Source organism: Heteronotia binoei, chromosome 13 (genome assembly GCF_032191835.1).
Source record: "Heteronotia binoei isolate CCM8104 ecotype False Entrance Well chromosome 13, APGP_CSIRO_Hbin_v1, whole genome shotgun sequence".
NCBI lineage: Eukaryota > Metazoa > Chordata > Lepidosauria > Squamata > Gekkonidae > Heteronotia > Heteronotia binoei.
This window is the reverse complement of record NC_083235.1, coordinates 37299541-37324234: the sequence shown is the minus strand read 5'-3', so window position 1 is coordinate 37324234 and position 24694 is coordinate 37299541. Positions and strand designations below refer to the sequence as shown.

The following is a 24694-nucleotide window of genomic DNA, read 5'->3' as shown; positions in this document are numbered from 1 at the left end:
TTAGAGAGTGACTGGTAGAGTGGTGATCTAAACATGGGGCTCCCCAGTCACAGTTAGACACTGCAATCTCCTTCTCTTCCAATTCTGGCCACCTGATGGCTCAGGAAACTCAAGAGGCCCAGATGTTATCCCCAGCATCTTCTGCTATTCTGAAACTTGAACCACTCCCTTTTTCTAGACAAAGGTCATGGGCAGCTGCGGTATTCCAAATTAATATGGAATACCAAACGCTATGGAATAACTTTTATTGATAAAATATCACAAAATAACATGCAAGCTCGAGGCCTCCAGAACTCTTCATCAGGCTGGGTATTAAAACATGGAAAAGGAGGAGAAACACTTGATCAACTACTGGTTTCTATGTATTATTTTAATTTAGAAGTTATCATTTTTCCTTCTTCAACTAGGATTGCTAGCTCCGAGTTAGGAAATACCTGGAGAATTGGGGGGTGGAGCCTGAGGAGAGTGGGGTTTGGGAAGGATAATGCCACAGAGCCCACCTTTCAAAGTGGCCATTTTCTCCAGGTAAAGTGATTTGTCCCCTGGAGATCAGTTGTAATCCCAGGAGATCTCCACCCACCACCTGAAGGCTGGCAACCCTAATCTTCAACCCAGAAAGCTAAAGGTGAAGCATGATGCCAGATTTACCCATTGCCAGCTAACCTGATCTGCAGCATAGCCTTAATACTGTGGCCTGTAAAATCTGTTCCCACCCCTCTGCCATTTTTATTTTTTAAATCCAGCCTGTTGAAGAATTCTAAAGAACTTGAAGGCTTGCACTCTGTTTTGTGATATATTGTTTGACCCCAAGAAAACCTATTCCATGACTTTTGGTTTATGACTTCCCTTCTTCTAGTTTTCATTCTTCAGGTTTCAGTCTCTTTCCTTCTTTGAGAGTGAGTAATCAAACAGCAGACACCAATAAGGAATGATGATAAAATATATTTTGAAAAACACGCAAGATGGCAATATTTTTGCACTGGATTTCTGTGAGGAGAGACTTGATATTTCTCTGTCTTGACCACTGAGCTCCCAGCTGTGGAGGAAGTGGAGGGAGCATGGCCATTCTACATTCTCCAAGGCAACCAGGTCTTTTATCCCCAAACACTCAAATGCTCAGATACCACCCCTGAGTCCCTAGACTCTGCCTCTCAAGTCACAGGTCTGAAAGCCTCCCAAGACTTGGCAATCCAACCGAGAGGTAAATGCAACAGTTGCTTGTTAACTTGTCTCCTTGCAGTCCCCAGAGCCTGCTAGACAACAGTAATTATAGAAAAACTGATCGCCCCCAAGCAAAAGTGTGTGGGTGGAGATTATTTATCTATTTGAACAGTGGTGGCGTAGACATCTCTGCTTCCGTCTGCAAGCACGCCACAGCATATCTTTGTGTTTATGCCCCTCTGAGTGGCACAGATACAATCCTTGCACACAGAGATGGACTCTGCACTGCACGCACCTATCCCCGGCAGTTGCGAGGGGCTGCTCTCAACCTCACGCTGTCCGATGAAGTACCAGATGCAGGCGACCCAGTGAGCCAGCAGCGCAAAGACAGTCATGAGCAGGGTGAGCACCACTGCACTGTATTGTGAGTACCGGTCCAGGTTAGGCAGCAGTCGCAGGAGCCTCAAGAGCCTCACAGTCTTCAGGAGATGTGCCCCAAAGTACTAGGTGAGAGAGAGATAGAAAGATGGGTTAATTCAGGTTGCGTTGCTCCCAGTGGCACACAGGAAAACTGCAAAAAGAAAGGAGGAATGTGAGTGGGGTGAGGGAAGAAAAATGGCAGTGCGGACAAAAGCAGGAAGTTGCTGCACTTAAAGAGAGGAAATGCGAAGGCATTGAGCTAGGGCTGCCAGGCCACCCCACAGAGGGGCATCTTCTGCTGGCAGTTGTAAATGGCAACATCAGCTATGCTGCTGAGTCACTTCCGGGGAAAACCCAGAAATGACACAGTGTAACTCTAGGAATCACCAGAAACTCTGTGGTTCTACAATAGAGTTTCCAGTGATTCCTATGTCACTTTCGGGTTTTTCATGGAAATGACAGAGAGGTGTAGCAGTCGTCACACTGTCTCATGTCCCTGTCCCAGCTGTACATGCATTGAACGTGACATGAGGATTACTTAACACATGTATATTGTGTGCACTGCATGGATTGTAACCATGTTTGCTTCAGGTTGCGCTGTCACTGCATCACTGGGAATGCTCTAGCATTCAGCCAAAACTCTATGGTTTAACCACAGAGTTTTGACTTAATGCTACAGCATCCCCAGCTATGCTACTGGTTGCACCTTCCCCCAATTCTCCCTCTGCCCAGTTGAGCACTGGTAGGAATGGGCAACGCAGGAAATCTCCCACTGAAGCTGGAGCCCTGGCAACACTGGGCAGACATGCAGATAAATTCAGAAAGATTTCCCCTATCCTGGGTCACATCTCCTTTAATTGCATTACCTTTCTGTAATGCTAGGAGTCAGGCCTAGAAACTGCAGAGCCACTTATTCATTTGTTTCCATTTTTATTTTAACAGGAGACCCAGAGAGGCCCTCACAATGGCTTACAATCATAACACTAATGTTTCCTACGGAAAAGACACATACGAGTCAGCCCCTCACAATCTGTCTAATCCAGAACTGTCAACTCAGTCAGGCAATGACTCTCAGAGTGCACAAGCAGAGGGGGAGTCTTCCAGCCCTCCTGCAAGAAATCATATAGCTAAAGATGCCAGAAATGAAGCTTTGGACCTTCTCTGTGCAAAGCATGCAATACGAAACTGGGATAAAGAGTGGAATCAACCAACCCCATGGGGTAACTATGTGCCTGCTTATGGTGGGAGACCTCCCAGGGTTGCCACTTTTGCCCATTGATACTCAGCTAGTCAGCAAGTGGAAACAGGTCAGCCAAATAGATGGGATGCAATAATCATGCCTGCATGATGACACAACTGCCAGTGCAACCTGGAAGTAACAGCGTAAGTGATGGTGTTGCCTGGGGGAAACACTCTAGCATTCAGCTCAAAAGTCTATGGAAACCAGAGTTTTGAGGTGAGCGCTGAAGTGTCACTGTCACTTCTGAGTTGTGCTGTAAGTTGTGTCCTTCCTTGGGGATGACAATCATGCCTCCCATCTCAGTTAAGTTCCCACCACCCCATCTCTCACTGGTAGCAAGGGCCCTCTCAAGGAGGATGGGAAGGGGAAAATAGAAAATTCCCTGACAAGATTTAGGTGGTCAACTCTCCTGTCACCAAAACCAGAGATCTTTATTAGCTCACACTGGCCTTGGAGTCTGAAGAGCAAACCTGTGACTTGAAAACTCTTGAACGTGCATTAGTGTTGACAACTTGTCATTGAGTGAGGAGACAGCGCCTCTGAGTAAGTGCAGTCTTCATTTCCTTCACCTAGGGTTGCCCACTATGGATTGTGAAATCCCTGGATGTTTGCAGGTGAAGCCTGGAGATGACCAAGTGTGGCAAGGGTAAGGATCGCAGCATGGCACAATGCCATAAAACCCACTCTCCAAAGCTGCCATTTTCTCCAGGAGAACTGATATTTATAGCTTCTGGGGTATTTCCAGCCAAGCTTAAAGAGGCAGTGGTACATCCGCTTTAAAAAAAAAACATCCTTGGGTCCATTGATCCTAGCCAATTACTGCCCAGTTTCAAACCTTCCATTTCTGGGCAAGGTAACTGAGAAAGTGGTGGTGGAGCAGTTCCAAGCTTTCCTGGACATCAGTCCTTGATCCCTTCCAGTCTGGCTTCCGCCTGGTCACGGGACAGAGACAGCCTTGGTCGTCCTCACAGATGACCTCAGAAGGCATCTGGATCAAGGTGGGTCAGCGCTTCTGTTACTTTTAGATCTATCAGCAGCATTTGACATGGTCAACTACAACCTAATGGCCCACCTCCTTGCCAACATTGCAGTCCAGGGGATTGCCTTAAAGTGGTTCTCCTCCTTCCTCCGTGGTCGGGAACAAAGGGTGGCACTTTGCAAGCAGATCTCCATGCGGTGCCCGCTGGAATGCGGTGTACCTCAGGGAGCTATTCTCTCGCCATGCGCCCCCTTGCCCAGATTGCCTGAGGTTTTGGGCTGGGCTGTCATCAATATGCAGATGAAACCCAGCTCTATCTGTTGATGGATGGCCATCCAGGCTTTGCCCCAGGCCATCTGACCTTGGCTTAAGAGGCTGTGGCAGGATGGTTGAGGCAAAATCGATTGCAACTTAAATCCAGCTAAGGTGGAGGTCCTATACCCGGAGGAGGGTTAGGATCAGGAATCCAGCTCCCAACCCTGGACGGTGCATCTTTAGTGTTGGCTCAGAAAGTGAAAAGCTTAGGAGTGACTTTGGATGCCTCACCTTCAATGGAGGCACAGGTAACAACTGTTGCTCAGTCTGCCTTTTACCATCTTTGGCAGGCCAGACAGCTAGTGCCCTACCTATCCCCCCAGGACCTTGTTACAGTGATCCATGCAATGGTCACTTCCAGGTTAGATTACTGTAACTCGCTCTATGCAGGGTTACCTTTGCAACAGATCCGGAAACTCCAACTAATGCAGAATGCAGCAGCTTGGCTGTTGATACCAGTGCTTAGCTGGGCACACATCCAGCCAGTGCTGCGCAAACTGCACTGGCTACCAATTGAGTACTGGATCCATTTCAAGGTTTTAGTTTTAACTTTCAAAGCCTTACATGGCCTAAGACCGACATATCTACAGGACCGCATCTCCCCATGTATGCCCCGGAGAATACTATGATCTGGCACTCAACATCTGCTGACCATCCCTGGGCCAAAGGATGTCCAACTAGCCTCGACTAGGGCCAGGGCCTTTTTGGTCTTGGCCCCAGCCTGGTGAAATCAGCTCCCCTCAGAGATGTGGGCCCTTACTGAATTGTTACCTTTTCGTAGGGCCTGTAAGATGGAGCTATTCCACCAGGCATTTGGTTGAGGTGGTGGGTGTCCTATCCCATCGGCTGATCCTGTGCTGCAATATCACCTCTGCTGAAATGCTGAGTTTATATCTGATGTTCAGTATATTATGATGTGCCCAACTGAGCTGTATTGTTTGCTTTTATTGGTTTTAACTGTTGTTTTACAGTTTTAAAATGTTGTTAACTGCCCTGAGCCCATCTGGGAAAGAGCGGAATATAAATTATCTAAATTAAAAATAAATAAATAAGTAAGTCTGGAGACCAATTGTAATTCTGGAAGATCTTCAGGTCCCACCTGGAGGTTGGCAACATTGACTCCACTCCACCACAACTATCATGCAGGCAACACCCAGAACTCTAAGATTCAAGGGGAAAGATCCCAGATCAGAAGACCCGCATGTCTTCCAGGCAGAACTGTGAGCCAGCATCTTTTTATACACTGTCCAGGTATAGAGATATTCAGGTCATGAAGCAGGAGAAAGACCAGGCCTGATGAGGATTCAGGTCAGCCTTCCCACTAAGATTATCCACACTCTTGACAAGTTTCCTCCAGTTTCCTACTAAGATTATTCCTGGGCACTCTTGAAAGTTTCCTCCAGACCCCAGTGTAGCTTAGAAATCATATGTACCCAACTCACCACATTGACCTTGAAGGCATAGAGGAGGTCAAAGGGCAGGGCAGCCAAGAGGTCCAGGACAAACCAGCGGGTCAGGTAGTGCAAGAAAATGGCATGGGGATCAAACACCACCTGCCCTGACTTGCTGACAAAGGTGGTGCGGAAATTCAGCACAATGTCTGAAAAGAGAAAGAATAAAGTTTTAAGGGCAGGGAGGGACAGGCAGGAACCGAGCTGCATTCTTGAAGCCGAAATGCTGGGAGAGAAGAGAGAGCTGCAGGTTGAGAGACACCACAGATAGCAAGGAAGGGGACTCAGCCCCCATTGTTCCATGCATTTGTGCACATTAAAGGTTGACTCCCATGTGCACAGCCACCCCTCAGAGCCTCATCACTTGGTGGCCCACAGCTGAATGCCTACAGTTGCCAACAGACAGGCTGGAGATAAACTGCCTGTCCCTTTAATAGGGGCTTCATGTGTAAAAATGAGCACTCAAACTTTTTTGGCATGGAGGTGAATAACATCACCTGGTACATAACATCCTATCAAACCTCTTTTCAAAGGATATGACATCTTTTTTCTCCACCAACTAGAATACCAGCACCATGAAGCTTAAAGGCAAATCTGTCATGATTTTTCAAATTAATAAAAATGATATACCGGTACTTAAACATCAATGTATGTGATAATTATTCTAAGCACTATACTAAAAATGCAATGTACTTTCTATCCAGTTACAATATTTCAAAGGTATATATTGGATTTCCAGAAATAAGTGATTAGCCAAAAGTCACTTAAATATATACAGTCCAAAAATATTGACTTGATAAGTTGAAAACAGGTGCCTGGTGTCCTTCCAATTGCAAAATGAGTCTTCTTCTGTACTCATAGCAAGTCGGTTTGAAATGATTTCAGCTTAATTATTACATGCATTGATATTTAAATATATCATTTTTGTTGATTTGAAAAATCATAACATGTGATAGAATTGCCTTTAAGCTTCATGGTGATACTGTTCTTGTTGCTTTATCCTGATTGTGATTATTCCATTTTTTTTCCTTCCAGGCAGTTGGCAGCCTTAGGGGGAGTGGAGTGGAATAATTTTGAACTGTTGGGGCACAGACATGCCTGGAGAAGCGTGAGATGCTCCAAGCCAGTTGGAGAGAACCACGGGCCTGTATTGATTTTCCTTTGGGACCGTCACTGCCTTCCTGGAATACAGTTTCCCTATTCTCTCTAGCAGGCATAAGAATACACAAGCTAAATTTTTACAAACCTGCAACTGTTTGACCAAAAAGAACTAATTTTTAAAAGGCTACACTAGGCTTCTTACCTGGCAGGGAAAGAGCAGGAAGTCAGGATTAAGTCCCAGCTTCCAAACCTCACAGAAAAATGAAACAGAATTAGGTACCATTTCTCTATGAGAGACCATTCCAAAGCAGACTGGTGTCTTGCCTTTGTCACCTTACCTAGGATGAAGAGGATCTCTACAGAAAGATCACAGACACTGGGGGGTGCACGAGCAGCTTCAGGAAGCCCTTCGTCCTTGGTGCCACTAAAGCAGACGCTGTAGGGGACCGTCACGGCCACATATAGTGTAGCCAAAAGAATCAGACCATCCCAACCAGCCTTGAAAGTTCCATAATGCAACAGGATGAATGGGGATTTACGTGCTGCAGCAACCTTGTATTCAGGCAGGGCTGGCTTCTCCCCGAAGACACCCTAAGGGAATGTAAGAGAGCAGGGAATCATTTAGACTCACAGGGGCTAGAAACCCAACAGCTCCAAGCCTCCAAGCAAAGCAGCACAGTTATCAATTGCCCATAGATCAGCATATGGAGTGCCCCAGGCCGGCAAGGAAAGTGTTTCACAACTAAGACCCTTCAGAGTGCAGACAGCTCAAGCTAATGAGCCAAGCCATATTTCAAAGTAGAAGTCAAAAATAATGAAATATTTTTTAAAATATCTCACTAGTCAGTCTGATATCATTGTTATTTATCATTCATACAGTGCCGCTGGGATGTAGTTTTAATAGCAGTGTTTTGTCAGATTATTTGTTTAGTGAATTTATACTAGCCAGTCAAATATACTTGGAAGCTTATAGGCTGGCTCTCTAGCTTGTCCCTAACACAAGAAAGGAGTGGTTGTAGGAGAGGTTTTCCATCAGTTAGCCTCTACCTAGCAACCATCTCTCTCACACTCCCCATTCCCCTAGGCCTAGGCCCAACTACTCTCCCCCCACACAGGGCTTTTTTTGAGCAGGAATGCACAGGAACGCAGTTCTGGCTGGCTTGGCATCAGGGATGTGTGGCCTAATATGCAAATGAGTTCTTGCTGGGCTTTTTCTACAAAAACTCTGTGTGAAACAATAATGACATTAGGGATGTGGCCTAATATGCAAATAAGTTCCTGCTGGGATTTTTCTACTAAAAAAGCTCTGCACACATCCCTTCTTTTCCAGGAACTCACTCTATGACTTTCAAGGACAACTGAAAATATTTTAATGTTTTGAAATATGATATTCATGGATGGAGAACATTGCCCTGAACCCCGAGAAGGACACCTATTGGCAGATGCAGGTTTCATGTGCCAAGATTTAGAATTGCAGGTCAAAAATCAGACAAGCATTTGAATGGGAACATCATGCAGTTCCCTCGCCTTGCTTTTAATGGGATGCGCAAACCCATCTCCGTTCTGGCACAGCGAGTCACGGTTAATGATGTGTGACTAGAGATGGATCTGAGTGCCAGAGTTTTGACATTTTAAAGGGTTTTAATGAGTTTTTTTTTAACAGTGCTGCTGCTTTCTTGTTTTGTTGTTTGTTTAAAAGAACGGATATTTTTACTTTTTGTGTTTGCTTAATTTGTAGGGAGAGTTAAGGGTTTCTTAAATAGAGATGTGACTAAAATGAAAAAAATATGAATTAAAAATAAAATCCTAGCGGTGCCAAAATGTAATTGGGTTTGTGCATCTCATTAAAAGCAACACAAGTAGAATCACAGGGTTGGAAGGGACCTCCAGGCTCATCTAGTCCAACCCCCTGCACAATGCAGGAAACTCACAAATACCTCCTCCCACATACCGCAGTGACACTGCTCCACATCCAGAAGATGGCAAAAAAGTAGATAACATTCACATTCAAATGCACGTCCCAATTAGAGCTGTGGCATCCAGTTCAGAAAAAAGCCTCTCTATGAAGGGCAATGTTCTCCTTCCAAGTATTTAAGATTTGAAAAATTTTTCAGAGAGGACCACAGCATGGCAAAAAACCCCTGCTGATCACACCAAGGGTTCGTCTAGTTCAGCAGCCTGATGCTTTCAGTAACCAGCCAGTGGGAGGTCTCCATCAGGGCCCAAAGGCTGAAATCTTCCAGCAACTGGCATTCAGAAGCATACTGCCTGTAAACATGGAGGTTTCATTGAGTATATTCTTCATGAATTCACCTAATCCTTTTTAAAAGTAATCTAGCAGTCATGAGTAAAGTCATCTAGTGGCACAAGTTAATTGTGCATTGAAAGCAGAAATATTTTCTTCTATCTGTTCTGAATTTATTACAGATTAGTTTCCAATGCATGTACATAAGTGCTGTCAAGTTTTCTTATGCTGACCCCAGAAAGGGACTTCAAAGGCAAGCAAGAAGCAAAGTGGTTTGCCATTGCCTTCCTCTGCAGAGTCTTCCTTGGTGGTCTCCCATCCAAGTACTATCCTTGCTTAGCTTCTGAGATCTGATGAGATTGGGTTCTATCATGCCACCTTCCCTCCCACAAACTTTCTACTGCACATTATCTGAAGTATGCTTTTCAGCATTTGGGGGAAGGGAGCGAAAATCCTTTCTGTCTGCAGTCTGCAGACCACGCACACATAAGAATGTTTCAACTTTAATATCAAAATCAGGAAAGAGATAAAAGCTGGCATATCTTGTCTCTCATCACCAGCTACAGAAATGAGGCCCCCACCAGAATCAGACAGCCCACTTACTCTTGAGAAGTTTTGCCCCCATTTTTGCACCACTGGACCTGGCTAACTCCATATACCTTGTGGAGTTTGCGCTTCCCTTTGCCTTGTTTCTGGAGATGCCCAGACAGATGATAGAGCACAGCCCGGCTCCGTCGACGGTTGGCATTAAACCCTTTTGCCCCAGCTCGGCTGTAGCGTCGGCGTCCACCTGACAAGAACAGAAGAGGTTGGTGGCATCAGGTGAGCTAAGTCGGAGGCATTAATTGGTAGTCTTATGGAAGCTTCAGTTCCCAGACTTGCATCAGGATAGCACACACAATCTACGTTTTCAAAGAACATTTATGCTCTGGGCTGAGAGCAGCATTATGATCTGCATTTTTGCAAAGTGCATTTTTGGAGTGTATTTCTACTTCTGGTAACCTGATGGCCAGATCCAGCTAGGTGTGATATAGTGGTCAGACTGTCAAACTAGATCTGGGAGACTCACATCCAAATCCCTCCTTTCTACCAAGGAAATCTGCTGGGTGACTTTGAGGTAGTCACACATTCTCAGCCTAATCTTCCTCACAGGGTTGTTGTACGGATAAAACGGAAGAGAGGAGAACAATGTATGCCACTTTGAGTCCCAAATGGGTAAAAATGCAGAACATCAATGAAGTAAATAGATCAAAGTAGAACACCCAATTCATCTCCTTACTACATCTCCCAACTCAGATGGCTTCTGTCCATGCAGGTCCCATGATACTTAGCATAGTCTTTTTGGTGGCCCTTTTTCAAAGTGGAAATGCTGGCTGGATTCAACCCAGTGCTAAAATCCTGATGAAAGGCTGGGAGTTTTGGCCCTCCAAAAGGAGCACTTGAGACCTGGTTACCCTATTTTTTTGCTTCTAAATGTCACATTCCCAGAAGACATATTACTTGGCTATGCCTTTGTTCCCAATAAGAAATTACTCCACGTGTGTTCAATTTCCAACATGGGCGCATATTTCTTACAATTACTGGATCAACAATTGGAAGGAAAACACTAATTTGCCACATTTTGAGTGCATGTGAGTTTTTGTGTCAGCACCAACACCCGTGCACCCGTGTTTCTTGTTTTCCTTCTCCCATGCTGGCGTGCATATGCTTCTCTTTGCCTGTCATCCATGAGGACCACAGGCAACAACATTAATCTTACACACACACACACAGGGTTGTCAGCAATTTCAGTTACCCAAGCAGCCCTGCTAGCTAGCAGAACTAATTGGCTGAACTTCCTTCTATGCGGCATTACCACTCAGAGGAATCTGACTGTGAAGCCAGTGTTTTATACATACATCACCACATGGTGGGGAGTGGGAAAGAGCACACCTTCTTTCACACCAAAAGACTCCAGGATATAATGCAGAGAAGAAAACTCTCTTGGGTACTATTAAAGTTCATGGCTGTATTCAGATATAAAACAGTAGAGGATGCTCATCACAACAGGTAGTGCCTTCCCCTGGGCCCTAAATGCACTGTCCCCCCTCTAATACAAAGAATGTGTTAATCTAATCTAACCCTAGTCGATGAAGCATCTGCAGAGCCAATGGGAACTTTCCTGCTGTCTACCTGTTACTCTTGCTGTGACGGAACATGTCTAAGAGGCCAAGTCACGGATCAGAATGATGTGCAAATAGTGTTACCATCCTCAAGGTGGAGCCTGACATTCTCCTGGAACTACAACTGATCTACAGTAAGGTTGACAGGCTGTCACCTCACACCCCTGGGAGCACTGGAGGCATGGCAAAGGGTGGAAATGATAATAATAATAACATAATAATAATAACTTTTATTTCTATCCCGCCCTCCCCGCCTAGGCGGCTCAGGGCGGCTAACAACAACTTACACATTAACATAAATAATAAAACTTTAAATTTAACAATTAAAATTAAACATAAAAACCAGTCAGTTAAATTAAAATACATGATTTTCATTAGACTAAATATATATGAGTATATCTGGCAGCGATAGAGCTGTTATGGCGCTGGTTCTGCCAGTTTAGGTAGTCTTATGGATGGCGGTTCTTACACCAAGCAACTCAGCAGTCAGTGTCATTATAGGCTTGCCTAAAAAGGGCGGTCTTGCAGGCCCTGCGGAACTGGCCGAGGTCCCGCACCTCCTCCGGAAGCTGGTTCCACAATGCCGGTGCAGCCGCTGAAAAGTACTCTAGTATGTTGGAGTTTGACCTCTCTCGGCCCAGGGATGGTCATTTTGTTTTTACCCACTGACCTCAGTGCCCTCTGGGGTTCATATGGGGAGAGACGGTCCCTTAGGTAGGCTGGTCCTCGGCCATATAGGGCTTTAAAGGTGATAACCAACACTTTGTACTGGACTCGGTAGATAATTGGTAGCCAGTGCAGTCCGCGCAGCCCCGGCTGTATGTGCTCCCATTTCGAGAGCCCTAACAGTAGCCTGGCCGACGCGTTCTGCACCAGCTGTAACTTCCGAGTCCGGCACAGAGGTAGCCCCAAGTAGAGGGCATTACAGTAGTCCAATCTTGAGGTGACCGTTGCATGGATCACTGTTGCGAGGTCCCGGCGCTCCAGGAAGGGGGCCAACTGTCTTGCCCGCTTCAGATGGAAGAATGCTGACTTGGCAGTGGCTGCTATCTGGGCCTCCATTGATAATGAAGGCTCCAGTAAAACACCCAGACTTTTTACCTGGCGCGCTGGTTCCAATGGTGCGCCATCGAAAGTTGGGAGAGCTATTTCCCCTCCCCGAGCGCCACGACCCACACAAAGGACCTCTGTCTTCGCTGGATTCAACTTCAACCCACTCAATCTGAGCCACGTCGCCACAGCCTGTAAGGCCCGATCCAGGTTCCCCGGGGCGGAGCCAGGCCGGCCATCCATTAGCAGATAGAGCTGGGTGTCATCCGCATATTGATGGCAACCCAGCCCAAACCTCCGGACAATCTGGGCAAGGGGGCGCATGTAGATGTTGAACAACATTGGGGAGAGAACTGCTCCCTGAGGCACCCCACAATCAAGTGTGCGCCTCTGGGATCACTCACCCCCAATGGCCACCCTTTGTCCCCGATCAGAGAGGAAGGAGGAAAGCCATTGTAGGGCCAATCCCCCAACCCCTATGTCGGCGAGGCGGCGCTTTAGCAACTGGTGGTCGACTGTATCAAATGCCGCCGACAGGTCTAATAACATCAGTACCGCAGCACCGCCCCGATCCAGATGCCGCTGGAGGTCATCTACCAAGGCGACCAGCATTTCAGGCAATACTCTGAGCATCATCTGATGCACTGACGGCACTTCTGGGTTTTCAAAGCGAACAACATCTGAACTCAGATCTCCCCCATCTCTGTACATCCAAGTGGCAGCTGTATTGGTCTGAAGCAGTAGAACAAAGTGGGAGTCAAGTGGCACCTTTAAGACCAACCAAGTTTTGTTCAGAATGCAAACTTTCGTATGCATGCATACTTCTTCAGGTATGAAGAAGTATGCATGCATACGAAAGCTTACATTCTGAATGAAACTTCGTTAGTCTTAAAGTTGCCACTTGACTCCTACTTTGTTCTACTCCCCATCTCTGTCCACTATGGCTTCTAGCTGCTATGTTACACCGCGTGCATTCACACATACTAAATAACTGGATTTTTGCAACTTTTTGCAACAGTTGCTTTGCAGCTGGATTTTTAATGTGTAAGTATAGCAAAATCCACTTGCAAAGAGTCACCGTGTGAAAGCACCCACTGCCTCTAGCCACTAGGTCACACTGGCTCTCGCTTGTGCAGGATATGCAGATCTGTATGACTTGCATAAGTCCTGCAGAACTTGGCTTCTCTTGGCAGAGGGCTTGGATTCGGAGGTGGCAGAGAACACTCAGCGCTGCTGCACCACAGTGAGTGCCAAGGTGGGGGATATGAGTGACATTGTGAAGGATGACATGACATCTGCATTGATGCATAGGCCAGAGTGTTATCATTTCATTTAACCAACTCTGCTAAAAGAAGAGTAAGCCACAGAGTTCCAAATTGTATTTTCATTCTGAGAGAAAGAGAAAGAGAGAATGTGTGGTAAAAAACTACGTCATTTTTCACTAAGCTTGATAACAGGGATGTGCATTTGGCTGTAACCATGCTGGAAAAACACCTGAATACCTATAAATACATTAAAGGTATTTTAGGGGTATTTTCTTAGCTGAACACAGATAAGAGTCTATTTTCGTCTATCTGATATAGCCGTTCTTGAATATTTTTGGGATTATCTGGGAATGCTAAATAGCCAAAGTTAAAGGGCAAAATTTGATGGCAAAATGCTCTCAATACCACTTATGTGTTTGATTTAAGAGCAAGCTAGTTCTGAACCTCTTCTCTAGCCAGATGCAAAATCTTTCTGAATTTTCCTGGTTAGAGAAGAAGCTCAGGAATGGCTTGCTCCTAATATAAACATAACCTTAAGTGGTATTGAGAGGATAAGAAATTTTGAAGAAAATATAGAGGCTGCAGAGAACATTTTGCCAACCGAATTCAGAAGGCTTTTGCATTTGTTTAGAGAAGAAGTTAAGGCCTGGCTTGCCCCAATATTAACACTGAATTGTAACAAGAGGCTGATAACTGAAAAAAATAGGAATATTCCTGAGCAAGGCTTTTTTTGAGCAGGACCGCACAGAAACACAGTTCTGGCTGACTTAGTATCAGGGGATGTGACCTAATATGCAAATGAGTTCTTGCTGGGCTTCTACAAAAAAGCCCCGTGTGGAACAATGGTGATATCAGGGGGTGTGGCCTAATATGCAAATGAGTTCCTGCTGGGCATTTTCTACAGAAATATACCTGCTCCTGAGTAGGGTTGCCAAGTCCAATTGAAGAACTATCTGGGGACTTTGGGGGTGAAGCTAGGAGACATTGGGGCGGAGCAAGGAACAAGGGTGTGACAAGCATAATTGAACTCCAAGGGAGTTCTGGCCATCACATTTAAAGGGACAGCACACCTTTTTAAATGCCTTCCTTCCATAGGAAATCATGAAGGATAGGGGCACCTTCTTTTGAGGCTCATAGAATTGGATCTCCTGGTCCAATAGTTTTGAAACTTGGGAGTATTTTGGGAAGAGGCAGAAGATTCTATACTGAAAATTTGGTGCCTGTACCTCAAAAAACAGCCCCCCCCCCAGAGCCCCCTATACCTCCAGATCAATTCCCCATTATACGCTACGAGAATTGATCTCCACATAGGGAATAATGAAGTGCCCAGCAGACATTTTCCCCCACCCACCCCTGTTTCTGGTGACTCTGAAGAGAGGTATTGGCATCTCTACTCATGAGTTGCTGCCAACTTCTTCAAAGTAATACAGACACACCATCCCAAGAGGAAGCCTCCAGAGGTGGAAAGTCACATTGTGGCTGTGGGGGCGGGGCTCCCCCCTCCCCGGCCACCTGACTGGGGGCAGGAAGGAGCCTGGGAAAACAGAAGAATCCCTGCTGGGACCTGGGGATTGGCAAGCCTACTCCTGAGGAAGACTTTTGACTAAATGAGCCTGTATTCAAATGCTCATAGGGTGGACTTTTCTTTGTAATATTGTAAGGTTGTACTTCTTTATAATGTGTACAAAAATATATGACTCTTTTAAAAGTTTTACTAAATGTTGGTAGCCAGTATATCACAGTGTTTGGTTTTTTTGTAACTCTTGGAAGCCAGACATTGGAAGGCCCCTCCTAGGGGTGGAGCTTGATCCAGGCCCCACCCAATATGTAGCAGGGATAGTCAGTTCAAAGATTCAGGCCCATGGGCCCAGAGGAGACCTCAGAGGTGAACCTGTGGGGTCAAGGAGCAGAGCTGACAGAAAACACTGATTCTGCTAAGCTTTCTCTCTTTCTAGGTTCAGGAGGGAAAGGGAGGAGAAAAGGCATTGAAAACCAACTGCAGTCTTCAGAGGACTTGCTTTTGAAGCACAGAAAAGCCTGGTCTGAAAATAAAAGTTAAAACTGGATGCAAACTCACATTTAGCAATCCTCCAAACAAAAGGAGTGCCGTTTTGAATTCTGACAGAACTCCCTAGTCTTTAACAAATCTTCCCAGACATGGAGATAATAACTGAGATGTGAGGAACTTTACCTGCTGAATTTCTGCCTCTGAGGCAGCCATTAAAGGCAGATGAGCCTTCTTGGGAGAGGAGGGAGAATATATTACCAGATCTCTGGTACTGCAAGGAGGTCTTATTGTGAAAGTTACCAAGTTTATTCTGTTTTACCTGTCCTTGTTCACCACCTCCATTAGCATCTGTTCAAGGAATGCCTGCCTGTCATTTTGAGATGCGTGGGCTAAACATCTGGTAGCCAGTGGAAAACAAAAACACCGAGACTATAATTATCTCATGGGAGGGTCAGCAACTGAAGGAAGGCTCTTACCTACCAAATCAAAGGCCTGTTCCTCTCACCCAGTCCATACCATACCATACCATACCAAACTTTTAATGGCATAACAGTTACAAATAAAAATACACAGAATATAAAAATTTAAACATTGGCGATAAAATCAAAATGAAACCGAGCTTACAGATGCATTCATACATGGTCAGACTTGAATTTAAGGATGTCAGCCAAAAATTTTGCCACAGCCTTGCTAACCTCCCCCTCAGTATCATTCAATAAATAATAACAGGGTGGCAGAATAGACAAATCTGGGGAGAAAGAAAGCTTACAAAATAAATCTTTACGGAGATTATGATAAAAGGAACAATCAAGCAATATATGCTGAATTGAGTCGGGAATATTCGCTCCACAGGAACAGAGTCTGTCGCCTAAAGGGACTCGATGATATCTCCCTTGTAAAACTTTGGAGGGAAACGCATTTAGTCTAGCCAACATAAATGCCCTGCAATTACTTGGAATGGTTAAGTCTGATAGATAATGGGGCATTTTGCTGCAGAAAGCATAAAGACCTAAGGAAGCTGAGAAGCAAATATAAGGGTCTGTTGGCCATAGTTTCGTTTCCTCCAACTCCCACAGTCTCTATTTAATACATCTGAAGATATATGACTTATCAGAAGTAAAAAAATCATCAACCTCTATCCCCAACTGGTTAAGTTTGGACGTAAGCACTGCTGTCCAGGTTGAAATATATGGATCTCTTTTCATACAATCAAGAAGGCTGTTAGGATCTGTTCTAAAGTGAATTTTGAGCCAGAATATAAACACTGCAATCCAGGCTTTTGTCTCCACCAAAGACTGACCCACTTCAGAGCAGAGAGCAAAGTAGGACACACATTTTGGCATACCAAGAATTTGTCTAAAGAATGAAGCTTTAATGCCCTCCACTTTCCTGGTAAATGCTGAGATCCATACAGGGATACCATAGAGAATTTGGGCTAGCGTTTTGGCTTTGAACACCTTAATTGCTGCTGGAACTAATTGGTTGCCCCCTGCGAACAAAAACTGTTTAATTTGAGCAGCCAAACATTTAGCCAAGTTGACGGTGTTGTTACGATGTGAAACCCAGCTTAATTTGTGATTAGAAGTGATCCCCAAGTATTTAAAAAAATTCGTTTGCTCAATTGTTGAGTTGCCAATAAACCATCTCTGTGGGCGTCAGCAATTTGAAAAGACAACTATTTTAGAATTGGCATAATTGATAAAGAGTGAATTACAATTACAGTAGTCATAGAAGACATTCAAATACTTTTGCAAACACTTGTGCAAGAGAGAATGGTAGTATCATCGGCATAAAGTAATAAGGGGGACTGCTCGGCCTGCTAGTTTAGGCGGATGACCATTAATAGTGTTCAAAAATAAATTAAAAAGATGCGGGGCCAGCACGCAACCTTGCTTAACCCCCTTTAACACTGGGATTTTGCTAGTCAAGTCACCCCTAGAAGAAAATTTCACTTGGGAAAAAGTATTAGAATGAAGTTTCCTCAAGAGAAACAGCAAACGAGGGTCCATTCCCAGGTAACCTAGCTTAATCCATAGTTGGGCTCTATCTATTGAATCAAAAGCACAACTTCAAATCGATGAAGGCAGCATATAATATTTTTGTCCTGGTATGCATATATGTTTCAGTCATCCTTTGGGGCAATTGCTTCTCTCCCTTCACCCCATCTGTTCTCACCTCCCTCACCTCCTTCCTTCCAGCTTTCTGCAGATGCTCTGCTCTTAGTCTCTGTGATGTCTTTGTGGGAGACCAGGAACAAAGCCACCTCCCCCTTTTCATTCTTGATAGGCACTACGTCCAGCAGACACCAGAATGGGACACCTGGAAGAGAATGAAGCATGTGAAGCAATGGTCTCAGGGGGGACAATCCTTCCATCCCATGCAGATATATACACACAGCCCTGACGTGGATAGCCCAGACTAGCCCAGTCTCATCAGATCTCAGAAGCAAAGCAGGCTCAGCCTTGGCTAGTATTTGGAGGGGTGATCCCAAGGAATACGAAAGTCATGCCGCAGAGACAGGCAACAGCAAAACCACCTCTGAAATGTCTTTTTCCTTAAAAACAAGCCTAGCTTGCCACCTAGTGGTGCATAACACTAGAACTTTTGGCTGCCAGACAATCTTAGGAACTCCTGGCTATTCTAAACACAATACCATACAACAATTATGAATTATTATAACACACACAAACACCCTTGACTGATCCTCCTCCTCCTCCAAATACAATTATTCTTTGGGAACACCAGAGATCAGAGAGAAATGAAGAAGTCCAGCTGAAGCGATTTGTTGAAAAGATAAGAGCCCTAAATAAAAATCACTGTCTTCCATTGTAACCTTGGAGTTCCTCCTGGGCTTGGAAGAGGTTCCTCAGTCAACCCAACCAGATCCATCACTGTCACTTTAACTCTTTGCCTCTTTTTATTTTATTTAACCAATTTGGTGTCATCATTGCAACTGACCTATGGAGACGCTGCAGGGTTTTCAAGGCAAGAGACATTCAGAGGTGGTTTTCTATTGCCTGCCTCTGCCCTTGGGCTTCCTTGGTGGTCTCCCATCCAAATACAAACCAGGATCAACCCTGCTGAGCTTCTGAGATCTGACGAGATCAGACTAGCCTGGGCTATCCAGATCATGGCTTAACCAATATACACACAGCTTTTCCCTCAGCAGCAGAATACCCAAGATGATTTATAAGGGATTAAAATGATAAAATAAAACAGGACATCAGTAAAAACCTCTGATATATATTACCCAGTCCCCTTAGAGTTCATCTGGAAAGGGAAAAATTATCATCAGCTAATGATACCAGCACCAGTCACACATCCTGAGGCAGGGGGTTCCAAAGTTTAGGAGAAGCAGATGAGAAGGCCCTTCTACTGATCCTAACCAACCAAACCCTCAATAGTGCAGGCTTCCATAACAAGAGATCCTGGATGGTCTTGGAAACTGGGCAAGTTCATTAAAGTAGGGCAATCCCCCCAGGCACTTTTGGCTTGTTTCCAGAAAAAAACAAGGCTGTGAAGTTCTTCCTCTCTTGGCTCTCTGTGCCCGTTAAATTCTTTAGGCATTGTATCTGAGTTGCAGAGTCCCCTCTGGATCCACTGGATTCCCCACTTTCTGCTAACTGCTACCACTGGGATCTCTGGGAAATGGAGTCATAATTTCTCCAGTTCCTACTGCTTCTAAGCAGCACACAATGCTGTGCAGTACTTTTCAGAGGAAAAGCCAGCTCCCCTCCATCCTCTGCAGATTTTGTACCCCATTCAAATATTTGATGATGATGATATTGGATTTATATCCCGCCCTCCACTTCGAAGAGTCTCAGAGCGGCTCACAATCTCCTTTATCTTCCTCCCCCACAACAAACACCCTGTGAGGTGGGTGGGGCTGGAGAGGGCTCTCACAGCAGCTGCCCTTTCAAGGACAACCTCTGCCAGAGCTATGGCTGACCCAAGGCCATGCTAGCAGGTGCAAGTGGAGGAGTGAGGAATCAAACCCGGTTCTCCCAGAATGTCCTGTGAGTCAATCAGTCCTAGAAAACAATCATTTAAAAAAAAAAGATCTCAGTGTGGAACCTAAGAACAAAGAAAAGGAAGTGTGTTCCTGAGCATATGTGGAGTGTTTTTACTTCCCTCCCAAATACCTCCAGGTTATCCAGACTTGTTTTGTCTTTAGAAACAGGCCTTCCAAGTCTGTGGGTGACTTGATGATTAACAAAGCTTTCCTCCTGTTTCTGTTGGCCCCTCTTTGGAGAAAAAGCCACCAGAGGATCCTCACCTTTATTTTCCTCAGGGCCTCCTCTATACACCTGGCAATGGGCACTTAACAACTCAGAGAAGAAGAAGAAGATATTGGATTTATATCCCGTCCTCCACTCCGAAGAGTCTCAGAGCGGCTCACAATCTCCTTTACCTTCCTCCCCCACAACAAACACCCTGTGAGGTGGGTGGGGCTGGAGAGGGCTCTCACAGCAGCTGCCCTTTCAAGGACAACCTCTGCCAGGGCTATGGCTGACCCAAGGCCATGCTAGCAGGTGCAAGTGGAGGAGTGGGGAATCAAACCTGGTTCTCCCAGATAAGAGTCCGCACACTTAACCACTACACCAAACTGGCTCTCCTTACAGTCCTTACCTGCTGGGCAACTGGTGTGTATAAAAGAGTTGCCAACAGGCCTGAAGAAAAAAAGGTCCTGTCCCTTTAAAGGATGTTTAATGTGTGCAAATGAAGCTTTGCATGGTATGGAAGTAAACAAAACTCCATGAAGTCTCTATTAAAGGAACAAGACATTCTTTCCTTCCAGGCAGTTGGCAATGCTCCTGAGCATGTAAAATAAATAGTAAGTGCAAGAGAGGGGGAAGGGTAAAAGCCTTCTTCCAATTGCTCCCTTCCACACTACCATGTGTCCCCTATGAAGAGAGCTGCTGCAGCCAATCAGGTTTTCTGAAGAATAGAAATTTGTAACCTTTTGCACAGGTGCCACATTTGCACTTGTATACTCTGAAAAGGTATCTTCAGCAAACCTTCCCTTTAAAATGTAATGCAAGACATGAGGGATGCTTCCCATGCAGGGTTTGTAAGGTGGGGGAGGCCAGTTGCCTCTTCCTTAGCAATGCTCACCTTACCACAGAGAGATACATGCCAGGTTGTATCAGGGAGACAGGAAAACAACCCATGCGATTCCAACTGGGCCCCTCCTCTACTGTGTTCACAGGGCCAAGGGCTACACCCACCACAGCTCCCAGCCAACCGTCAGCCCAGCAAGACTCTCCCCCTTGCCCTTTGGCAATCATGCCTCAACTTCAGTCTTCCAACCCAGTCATGTGAAAGACTCCCTCAAACCCTGCAGCCCTTGCCAATGCATGCCCCCCACCCCCTTGGTGGGGAACTCACCACTTTTCCTATAGAGAATGAGCTCGGCTTTAAATTCCTTGCGCTCATCAAGGGCCTTGCGGATCTGGGTGCGGACGAGTTCGCTGGTGTCCGGCCCATAGAGGAAGCTGCAGGCACAGCAACGCTGCATGACCTCAGCCCGGGAGAAACCAGTCAATTCACAGAAGCCGTCAGAGCAATAAACCACAGGGAAAGCGCCGCGCACTTGGGCATTGCCAAGTACAAAGTTGCTATCTGCAAGAGAGAAAGAGACACCAAAAGGGTGGCTTGCAGAGGGGCATCTGGAAACACCTGGATTTGGTTTACCTAAGGGACAGTGGGTCACTTCCCAATTGCAAAAAGGCACTTTTCATACCATTTGAATGCCTACAACTGGATCATGCACTTAACAATACTTTGTGGGATGTATGAAACAAACTGTACCTGATCTGAAGCATTGGCTGAAGCTATTTACCAAGTTCTGTTGAAACACATGAGACTTAATTATGATTAACGTGAGAAGCCTAAGGGTACTTGGCTGGAAGGAAGTCTTGTTAACATCAGCTGGGCTTGCATCTGGGTAAACATTAGAGTCTAAGGCCAGTTCCGTCTTTGGTCTGCCTCTGATCAGAAATGAGTATTCCAACTCACTTAACACAACATTACGGTACTTCTGTGCATCTTCCAGTATTTCTGTGATCTTTCTCAAACCTTCATAACTACTGTCTTTCCTGTTCCCACTCACATTAGGGCCATTCCAACTGCACCAAGGGTATCTTTCAGGTTTATCTTTAAATCAGTGACAAAGGGGGAGAAAGACTTATCCAGGAGCCCAGGGCAGGGAAACCTACCATGTGGAAGGCTTGCTGCCAGTACACTGCAGTTACAGCTATAGCAGCAACAAGGAGACTCTAAAGCAGGGGTGTTGAACTCATTTGTTATAAGGGCCGGAATTGACATAAATGAGACCTTGTTAGGCCGAGCCATGTGTATCATAAAGTGTAATGCCAGGTAGCGGACATATAAACTTTATAAAGGGCACAGATACACAATTAATTTTTTTTTTTGCTTAAAATAAAACATGCTTAAAAATAAAATATTAGCCCGCTTGCAATATTTTGTTTTACAGTCTCTGATAAATGTCACCTCTTGCTATGAATTGCATTAAAAACTGCAGACAATGTCTGTGCTGTACCAGTCTTGAATATGTGCTATTCAGGTGTGCACAACTGTAAGTTGCAAACCTCCTTTTGATTCATTGACATTCATTACAGACATCTCATGGTCAATGCATTGAGCCTAAGACCCAGAGTTACATGAAGCAGCTGGGCATTGTGAGCTTTTGTACAGAAGTTGCTTCAAGTACTAGTCAAGAACGTGTGAAGGCACCATTGCACAGACTGAGGGCTATGTGCTTGTCTACAAAACTATAATTTTCCCCCAGAAAAATGACTGCAACTAAAAAAAATACAACTTCCCCCCAAAAAACAACTACAAGAACAGGGAGACAGCCATGTACAGTGGTCAGTGTCAGCCTACTATCTGGGAAGTCTGAATTCAAGACCCCCAATCAAAGAAAAATGTGAAAGAAAAAAATAAGGAAAATTTGCTGGGTAAACCTGGGGTGGAAAACACTCTCAGCCTAATGCTGATATTTCTCTTCTAAATAGTTCACATGCTTTCCTATTGAGAAAGACTGGAGGGGAACCCAGTTACAAGCCCAACAAAACTCTCTCTCTCTGTAGCAAGGCAAAAAGATCATACCTTCACTAAAACATTGATAGTCTTAAAAACATTCTTTGTAGCTCTCCTGATGGTAGGGACTGGGAAAAGGAAGCTCTGGCTCTTTCTTTCCTTCCCCAGGGCAGGAGGAGGGGGAGGAGCCTCAGCCAGAAGGAAGAGAGGCTTGTCCCAGTAGCTCTGCAGAGTGATTAATTGAGCCTGGCAAACTTAATCACACAGCAGAGCTATAGAGTCACGTTCACTCATTGGCTGAGGCTGCTCCACCCTCCTCCTCCCTTCATGCCTGACTGGGGATTTGATTTTCCCATTTCTACTCTGATATTAATTATTACCCCATTCCCGTTCTCTAAGGAGCTGCAACGGGAGGTGCTCTGTTGTCCTCAGGGACCCACAACAGCAGGATCCAGAGTAACATGGAACATGAAAAGGAAGTATGCTTGATGAATAAACACTTTATGACTAATAAGCTGGCACTTTGAAGGAACAGCAGCCCAGAGGGTTGCCAAGTCAAATTCAAGAAATATCTGGGTACTTTGGGGGTGCAGCCAGAAGACACTGGGGATGGAGTCATAAGCAAAGTTGTGACAAGCATAATTGAACTCTAAAGGGAGTTCTGGCCATCACATTTAAAGGAACTGCTTACCTTTTAAATGCCTTCCCTCCATTGAAAATAATGAAGGATAGAGGCACCTTCTTTTGAAACTCGTAGAATTGGACCCCTTGGTCCAATCTTTCTGAAACTTGGAGGGCATTTTGAGGAGAGTTACCAGATGCTATGCTGAGGATTTGATGCATCTACCTCAAAAAAACAGCTCCTCCAAAGCCCCAGATACCCCCAGATCAATTCTCCATTATACCCTATGGGAATTGATTCCATAGGGAATAATGAAGTGCCCAGCAGACACCCCCCCCCCCACAAGCACCCTGTTTCTGATGACTCTGAAGTGGAGAAGGGCCTGCTCCCACCTGGGGACTGGCATCTCTACTCACAAGTTGCTGAACTTCCAACTTCTATAAAGTAACACAGAGCAACCAAAGGTTCAAGTTTACCTTTCCTATGCAAATAACCTCTGAAAAGATTGTGCAACCAACAGAGTGTCTGGCCCGCTTTCATAGCCACTTGGAGCAGCCATGTTGTTTTGCCTCCTCCCACCGCCCCCATTCAGCCTTAAAGACACAGACAAACCATCCCAAGAGGAAGCCTTTCCAAGCAGAGTCTGAAGCCTCCAGAGGTGGAAGGCACATGCTTGCTGTAGGGGCGGGGTTTCCCCCCGCCAGCCAGCTGACTGGGAGCCTGGGAAAGCAGGAGAACTCCCACTGGGACCTGGGGATTGGCAAGCCTAGCTACCCACTACAGGAAGGATGGGATAGAGGTAGTGATCCCTGATATTGGTGCAAGGTTGGAAACACAAAGATACAAAAAGGCCAGGCATAATGACAGGGTGTGGCAGGAAGGTGAGCAGTATGGGTGGGGTGAAATGTTCCCTGTGGAGCAGATTCTCTGTTAAGTGACCACAGCTGTAAAACAGAGGTGAAATGCAAAGGATGCTGTACTGTATCCCATCCCCCAGATGCCCAGCAGAACAAGGGGACAAGCTTCTGAGTCCCTTCCCCACTGTCTCCCCAGGAGTTGGCACCATCTGGTACTTCTCCAGTTTCTGACTATTTTTACCCTGTTTTGTTCCGTGCAGAGTTTAGTCATCGCCTGCGGCATCTGGACTCAAACCCCCAACTTCTCACCAGCGGAGAGAGCCAGAGCCCGCCCCCAGCCCTGATTTATTTGCATAGATTTGAATAGGAGCAGCAGTAAATGAAGAGGTGGGCACTGGATGCTGGGGTGGGGAAACATATTTTAGCCTCCTAATTTGAAACAGCTCCAGAGGAAATAATGCTTGAAAGTAGTTCCAAAGAAGTACAAAGTGTGTTGCGAAGATTAGAGGCAGAAAAGAGAATATGTGAATGGCTCCACAGGGGTGGGGAGTTGAAAGAAAGGCTAGTTGTTATGCAGTTTACAAATACCAAAAAACATGGCAAGGTAAATTTAAATCTCACATTGTATTTAGAACCATGCATCTTTATGATCATGCAAAGTCTTCATCTCACAGAGGCTCAGAGGAGTAGTATACTCCAGGCTTAACCATACAAGACACTAGAAAATCCATGAACTGATATTCAGCACTGTTTTCT

General features: G+C 45.4%; 1 protein-coding gene across 3 annotated transcripts in view; it reads right to left on the bottom strand.

The window, feature by feature from the left end:
• The window catches only part of KCNH3 (potassium voltage-gated channel subfamily H member 3), an 88636-nt gene that overhangs the window by 12632 nt on the left and 51310 nt on the right, over positions 1–24694 (bottom strand). Inside the window, exons 1-7 of one of the 3 annotated variants that reach the window (XM_060252814.1) lie at positions 23558–23586; positions 20786–21019; positions 17573–17716; positions 9572–9702; positions 7006–7258; positions 5558–5715; positions 1457–1664 (exon numbers count right to left, since the gene is read on the bottom strand). In XM_060252814.1, the coding sequence (XP_060108797.1) occupies positions 1457–1664; positions 5558–5715; positions 7006–7258; positions 9572–9702; positions 17573–17716; positions 20786–20915 (1024 nt within the window). In that variant the 5' untranslated portion in view covers positions 20916–21019; positions 23558–23586. Of the gene's footprint in view, positions 1–1456; positions 1665–5557; positions 5716–7005; positions 7259–9571; positions 9703–17572; positions 17717–20785; positions 21020–23557; positions 23587–24694 lie in introns of those variants that run through there. The other 2 variants (XM_060252812.1, XM_060252813.1) reach the window with 2 other exon arrangements.